Source organism: Bison bison, unplaced genomic scaffold (assembly GCF_000754665.1).
Source record: "Bison bison bison isolate TAMUID 2011002044 unplaced genomic scaffold, Bison_UMD1.0 scf7180017864456, whole genome shotgun sequence".
In the NCBI taxonomy this organism is placed as follows: Eukaryota; Metazoa; Chordata; class Mammalia; order Artiodactyla; family Bovidae; genus Bison; species Bison bison.
This window is the reverse complement of record NW_011495018.1, coordinates 5,411,262-5,418,520: the sequence shown is the minus strand read 5'-3', so window position 1 is coordinate 5,418,520 and position 7,259 is coordinate 5,411,262. Positions and strand designations below refer to the sequence as shown.

The window sequence follows — 7,259 nt, the reverse complement described above, 5'->3', positions numbered from 1 at the left end:
CCCGTGCCCCCGCCTGTGTTCCTTTCCTAGAGCTGCCACAACAAATGAGCACAACGGGCGAGTTGCAACAGCAGGAGTTTACTGTCTCACAGTCCTGGAGGCCAGACGTCTGACGCCAAGCTGCCGGCAGGCCCATGCTCCCTCTGAAGGATGCAGGGAGCATCCTTCCTTGCCGCTTCCTGCTTCTGGCGGCTGCTGGCAACCCCTGGCGTTCCTTGGCTTGTGGCAGCATCAGTCGTCCGCCTTCATCCTCATGTGGCCATCCTCCCTTTGTCTCTATTTCTCCAAACTCTCTCTTATTACAATGGCCCCAGTCACTGGATGGAAGGCTCACCCCAAGCCAGTATGACCTCATCCTGACTACACCTGCAAAGACCTTGTTTCCAAATCCAGTCCATTCAGAGGTTAAGGCTCGAGCACAACTTCGGAGAGACACAATCTAACCCAGCACGGTGCCCCCAACAGGCCGCCATTGCCGTGAGTTCTCATTACACTGCCCTGTAATCATCTGGGCGTGGGTCTGTCCCCTCAAGTTGATGGAGGCCTTTAGAGGGCACCTCATCATCACCTTCCCTCCCATGCCCAGCGCAGTGCCTGCCAACTGAAGACCTTCACCAATTGTTGACTGAACAAATAAATCATTTCTCATTTTGATAGGCATTATATCTATGGGAGAAAATCAGAACATACCTTCCTCAGACAGCTTGATCATATTCCACTGATGTTTCAAAGACATTTTACTTAGATTCAAAGGTCTGTTAATGGCAAAGATGCACTGGGCTAAAGGGAAGAAAAATTGGCCACAGTTCACATCCGAAACTCCTCTCGGAATGAGTCAGGCTCCCACCTTCTGTGGTGGGCTGAAGAACCTCCAAACACTCTACCTGTGATGAAGTCACCAGAATGTTTCCATGGCAACCAGGGAGCGGGTGAGGAGTCCACCCTGTGCTATTTCTCCTGAGAAGGAATAGCAATCATCACTTTGACTTTTATATCTGAGGCTTTGTTGACAAGTTAAAAAAAAAGTTTGTGCAACCATTAAGTTTTCTGCAGAGCACTGTTAGATGTGAGACGACAATTTTACCTACTGCCTACATTCAGATACACATTTCCCCTCAACTTCTCATTATTTTTTATTTTTTACCTTGTTTTGATGATGCTGGTTCTCTTGCCAGGCAGCATTTTTTACTGTGGATATGTTCCCTCACTATTAAAATACATTCAGATAACATCACAATGTTAATTTGTTTATCCTATTTGTAATACATGTTACCAATTTTTACAAAGTGGCTTATCTAGAAAATTAAGCAACAGGGCAGTCTGTGTACCATGCAAGCTATTACAGGAATGATCAATTCCAACAATTTAACAAAGCACCTTTGACACTAAATTATAATGAATATTGTTTTATAATTTATACCCAATCACATTTGAGGTGGCCTATAATTAACAACACGGATAAAAGCCAGCAAAACTGATAAAAGACGCAAGTAATGAACTGGAGAACTCATTGGACCATAAAGCCTGGGCTAAAGATGACCCTGGCACAGAAGAACCACAAACTAAGGGTGCGTTTGCAGCAGCCAAGGCCAAAGAGGGGAACATGATAAATTGCATAACTCATTGCCTTTCAAATGAAATACACTGTTTCATTCAGAGAGTGGTTTTATACTCTGGGATAAGGCACCGTTGGTATGGGTCATTAGATAAATGGACAGCACCTCCGTAAGTTGCTTCATAAACACCAGGACAGTGTAAAAGTCACTGGACAACCCCAGGGTACTTTGAGTCAGGTCAATGCCACTCATTATAGTTGTTCAGTCACTAAGTTATGTCTGACTCTTTGCGATTCCATGGACTGCAGCATGCCAGGCTTCCCTGTCCTTCATTATCTCCCAGAGTTTGCTCAAACTCATGCCCATTGACTCGGTGATGCCATCCAACCATCTGATTCTCTGCCACCCTCTTCTCCTTTTGCCTTCAATCTTTCCCAGCATCAGGGTCTTTTCTAATGAATTGGTTTTTCACACCAGGTAGGCAAAGTATTGGAGCTTCAGCTTCAGTATCAATCTTTCCAGTGAATATTCAGGATTGATTTCCTTTAGGATTGACTGGTTTGATCTCCTTGCTGTCCAAGGGCCTCTCAAGTATTATCTAGCACCACAATTCAAAAGCATCAGTTCTTCGGTGCTCCGCCTTCTCTGTGGTCCAACTCTCACATCCATACATGACTGCTGGAAAAACTATAGCTTTGACTAGATGGACCTCTGTCAGCAAAGTGATGTCTCTGCTTTTTAATTCACTGCCTAGGTTTGTCATAGCTTTCCTTCCAAGAAGCAAGGGTCTTTTAATTTCAATGTCACTATTACATCATAAAGGCTGAAATTTATTATGCGATCAAGGCAAGACAGATTTTGGATACAAAGATTATCTCCTTTAACACTCAGAATGACCTTTGGAGGAAAGCCCAGTTATCACCCCCATTTTACAGATGAGAAAGTTGGACCTCCTTGAAGTAACCTGCCAAGCATCACTCAATCCAATAAGGCTCAAGCTGAGAGTTTGCAATATGAATGATCATTGTACACACAGAAAAGGTAGAAATGGGGCCTAATCCGTAGGATCTGATAACCTCTTTCATGAAGCTTGAGAAAGGGGACAGAACATGCTGGCTTTAGATGTCAGGGCTAGGTGACACCTGGCCCTCCCACATTCTAAGGATGTTTGTGCCTCAGTTAAAGGGGCAAACTGAAGGGCGGGGAACCATGAAAAAAAGAAAGGTTTTCACCAGCCCAGCACTCTGCCTGTCAACAACGGCCCCCCATCAAAAAATAGAAGGTGTTGTTAGCCACAGTTTTATATAATTTTCATCTCTCCCAGAAAATGGTGGAGCATAATACAGACTTGTCTAATAGTGAGTAAAAACCTGCCCACTAATTTTGTAGCTACTCTGGCTCTAGCTGATTTCCAAGACACTTGGAACTGGAGGAACCAGGCCTCTGCCCTTGGTGTCCGGGCTTGGCTCCAGGGTCAGCGTTTCGTGCGGTGGGAGCCAGGTCTCCCCTGGAGGACTGGGTAAGACCACTGCGTGCAGGACTGTCCACCCAAACATGCTTGTGCCCATGCGCCAGCCTCCGAGCCCCTGAGGCTCTGCTCGCGAGTCGGCCTTGGTGGGATCACGCCACGACCCCAGTTCAGTCAATAGTTACTGGGAATCTGATGTCTTTGAAGACCTGACTCAGGTGCTGGGCTGAGCACAGGAGAGCTTTAAAGATGAGCAGAGCACAGGAGTCCCCATCTTTAAAGACCACAGAGTCTGAAAAAGGAATAAGACACATAACGAGACCTTTTTCAGTGCAAGGTGGATTTCCCCTTATGGGCTTTTTTCCCCCCTTAATTGTGGTAAAACACATACAAAAAAAAACATTAAATCTACCATCCTAGCCATTTTTAAGGGTCCAGTTCTGTGGCAGTAAGCACATCCAGCTACACCATGTTGGGCAACCATCACCTTCATCCGTCCAGAGAACTTTTTCATCACCCGGAACCAGAGCTCTGTCCACTTTAAACCATGACCATCTGCCCACCCCCAGCCTGGGACCACTGCCATTCTCTTTTCTTTCTCCATAAATTTGACTGCCACAGGGACCTCACGTAAGTGGAATTATCCGGTGACTGTCCTGCTGTGATTGCCTTATTTTACCCAACCCGACATCTTCAAAGTTCGTCCATGTTGTCTCATGTGTCAGAATCTCCTCCCTTTTAAACGGTGAATGATATCCCACTGTGTGGATGGACCATACTTGTGTGAACATCTGTTCATCTGGCAATGGACCTTGGGTTGCTTACCCCTTTAGACTACTGTGAATAATGCTGCTGTGAACGTGACTATACAAACACCGCTTCCACACCCTGCTTGCAGTTCTTTCCCCGGACTGTCTTCTGCCTTTCATTCTGCGGTCCTGCCTTGGTTTTATTACCTCATTTGTTCTTAGCAAACATTAGAGAGCTTTTGCGATGGGTAGGAAGGGCAAAGAGCTAGTCACTGGGATAGATGAGTTTAGTAGTCATCTTCCTACCTTCCCTGGTGGCTCAGAGGGTAAAGTGTCTGCCTGCAATGTGGGAGACCTGCAATGTTCAATCCCTGGGTCGGGAAGATCCCCTGGAGAAGGAAAAGGTAACCCACTCCGGTACTCTTGCCTGGAAAACCCCATGGACGGAGAAGCCTGGTAGGCTACAGTCCATGGGGTCGCAAAGAGTCGGACACGACTGAGCAACTTCAGTTTCTCACCTTCCTACCCTTGTGCAGGGGGAGGGTCAGGCGAGATGGAGTGGGTCTCACTTTAAGCCGTCAGCACTGGGAAGCGGTTAGACACAGGTGGTCGCTGTCATGTAACCTAACCCAGACATGCTCAACCTGGGCTCCAACCTGAAAGGGAGAGAAAGTGCCATCACCACCACCACCATCCCCTACCTGCTTCTGAGTCTGTGAGCTGGGAGGAGGGCAGGGGGGCGAGGGGTCTGCTGGGCTTCTGAAGGGCACACAGCCTCACCTAAGCAGAGGGCATGGGGGTGGACAACAAGAAGGAGCCGTGGGAGAGGGAGAAAGAGGAGGATTTTTCCTCCTTTGTTTTGTCCCAACACAGCACGGTTCAGCAGGCAGAGTCCAGACAAGCAGCTGAGACCCTGGGCTCGGGTCCCAGCTGCCGTTCAGCGGTGACTTGAGCTGGTCAGCATATCTCCGGGCCTAGCCTCCCGTCTGTGACGTGAGGAATGTGCAGGGGCCTGGGTGGCCTCAGGACATCCTCTGGTTCTGCCAGGGGTCTTGTCCACAATGGCTGGGCCGAGAGGTGCTGGGGAGGTTTGAGGGACAGAGTGTGTGAGTGTCATTGCCACGAACTTTCTTCTTCCATAAACTTGAATGTGGCTTCGTGACACCCTCTCTTCTTCAAGGAGCGTCAGGCTCACTGAAGCAGGGTTGTCACTGCCTGGCTATGTCATGCAGTAGTTTGATTTCAGAAGGGACCGGTTCTGCCCCACTGCCAGCTTTCCCTGGTTGAGATCCGAGCTGCTGCGGGCCCTGATCACTGGGCTTGTTACCCAGGCAGCTTTCTGCAGGATGAGCAGGAGTGGACTGTGCAACTTTAGCCCAGGGCTAGGTGACAACTGATACCCAAAGAAGAAAAATGGGATGTTGTTGGAACCTCCTGAGAAAGAACCCGGAGCCGCATCTGGCCCAGCTGCAAAGCCACACGCTCCAGAGAGAGCAGGAGAAGCTGTCCGCTCAGGGTTCATTCTGTAAACAAGCCACAGAAATATTTTCACAAGACGTCAGCCTGGACTTCCTCTGTGTCACAAGGAGCGACGTGGTTCTTGTTTGCGGGGCAGTGGGGCTTCTCAGGTCTCCTCCTCTCGGTTACCTTGGCCGGAGCCTGTCTGGAGCCCACAGAGGTGATTACAGGTTCTGCCACGAGCTGCACAAATAAAATCGGTGTGGTGTCTGAAAGCTCCAAGTCGTAAATTTCTCATTGTACTAAGCACACTGTACACCGTGGGTATGGGAAGAGATGCGGCCACCAGATCAGATCAGCAAACCCAACATCCAAGGAAAAACCCAGGTTCAGAGATGCTCGTGCCTACTGCCATCATCCTGTCTTCCTACCTGCAAAGTCAAAGCGGCCTCTCTACAGAATTCTCCAGCAGCTCATCCGCCGTGCTGGACAGTTAGAACCAGCTGGCTATTCTCACCAGCTGTGCCTTTTGAGTTGCTGTTGTTGAATGGGAGAAACATGCTAGCACTCTGTTTTCCCTAAAAGTCCCTCCTGCTGTAACAAATCACAAACTTCGGCAGGAACAAGGGAAACTGTCCCCTTACGTGTCTGGGTTTGTCCTCCCCTGCCACCTTCAACAAGAGGAAGCAGAGGCTCAGAGCAGGGTGGAGAGGCTCCTGGCTGGGAAGTGGCTGAGTCAGACTTGCTCAGTCAAGGCCGGGACTCCAGATCACTGACTGTCAGTCAAGTTATCTTCTAGCCACACCCCTGTCTAGCTGAGCTGAGCTGCTGTCTCCCTGTGGCTGATTCTTTAAAAAATGTAACAAACATACCATGAAATCGGTAAAACTTAAAATTCAATGGTTTCCGTATATTCACAAAGTTGTGCAAGCATCGCCATGATCTAATTCCAGAACATTTTCATCATCCCCCCGAGGAAGCCTCATACGCATACTCTCCCTCCCTGGAAACACTAATACGTGTTTTCTGGGTTTGACTATTCTAGATATTTCATATAAATGAATCGTAAATATGTGGGCTTCTGTATCTGGCTCAAAGATGGAAGGCAGAAGGAGAAGAGGGTGACAGAGGATGAGACGGTTGGATGGCATCACTTATTCAATGGACATGAACTTGGGCAAACTCCGGAAGATGGTGAAGAACAGGAAGCCTGGAATGCTGCAATCCATGCGGTTGTGAGAGTCGGACACCACTTGGCAACTGAACAACCACCACAGAGTATTTCACTGAGTATTCAAGGCTCATCCAGGTTGTGTCAGAATTTCCTTCCTTTCTATGGCTGAATAGTGTTCATTTTGTATCCATATTCATACTGTATGGAGCACATATTGAGTATCTGTTCATTAACTGATAAGCATTTAGATTGTTTCTACTTTTGGTTCCCTGATACCTCAATTAGTAAAAATCCACCTGCAATGTGGGAGACCTAGGTTTGATCCCTAGGTTGGAAAGATCCCCTGGAGAAAGGAAAGGCTACCCACTCCAGGATTCTGGCCTGGAGTATTCCATGGACTGTATAGTCCACGGGGTCGCAAAGAGTCAGACAGGACTGAGTGACTTTCACTTTCACATTTTGGTAATAATAATCAATGCTACCATGAACATTTGTGTACAAGAATGCTCAAACTACTGCACAATTGCACTCATCTCACACGCTAGTAAAGTAATGCTCAAAATTCTCCAAGCCAGGCTTCAGCAATACGTGAACCGTGAACTTCCAGATGTTCAAGCTGGTTTTAGAAAAGGCAGAGGAACCAGAGATCAAACTGCTAACATCTGCTGGATCATCAACAAAGCAAGAGAGTTCCAGAAAAACATCTATTTCTGCTTTCTTGACTATGCCAAAGCCTTTGACTGTGTGGATCACAATAAACTGTGGAAAATTCTGAAAGAGATGGGAATACCAGACCACCTGACCTGCCTCTTGATAAACCTATATGCAGGTCAGGAAGCAACAGTTAGAACCTG

General features: G+C 47.7%; 1 protein-coding gene across 1 annotated transcript in view; it reads right to left on the bottom strand.

Moving 5' to 3' along the window:
- The window catches only part of LOC105002517 (chromosome unknown open reading frame, human C10orf90), a 95,910-nt gene extending 95,084 nt beyond the window's left edge, over positions 1-826 (bottom strand). The window contains exon 1 of the mRNA XM_010859153.1: positions 691-826. Coding sequence (XP_010857455.1) covers positions 691-736 — 46 coding nt within the window. The 5' untranslated portion in view covers positions 737-826. The remainder of the gene's footprint in view (positions 1-690) is intronic.
- Positions 827-7,259: the final 6,433 nt, after the last annotated feature.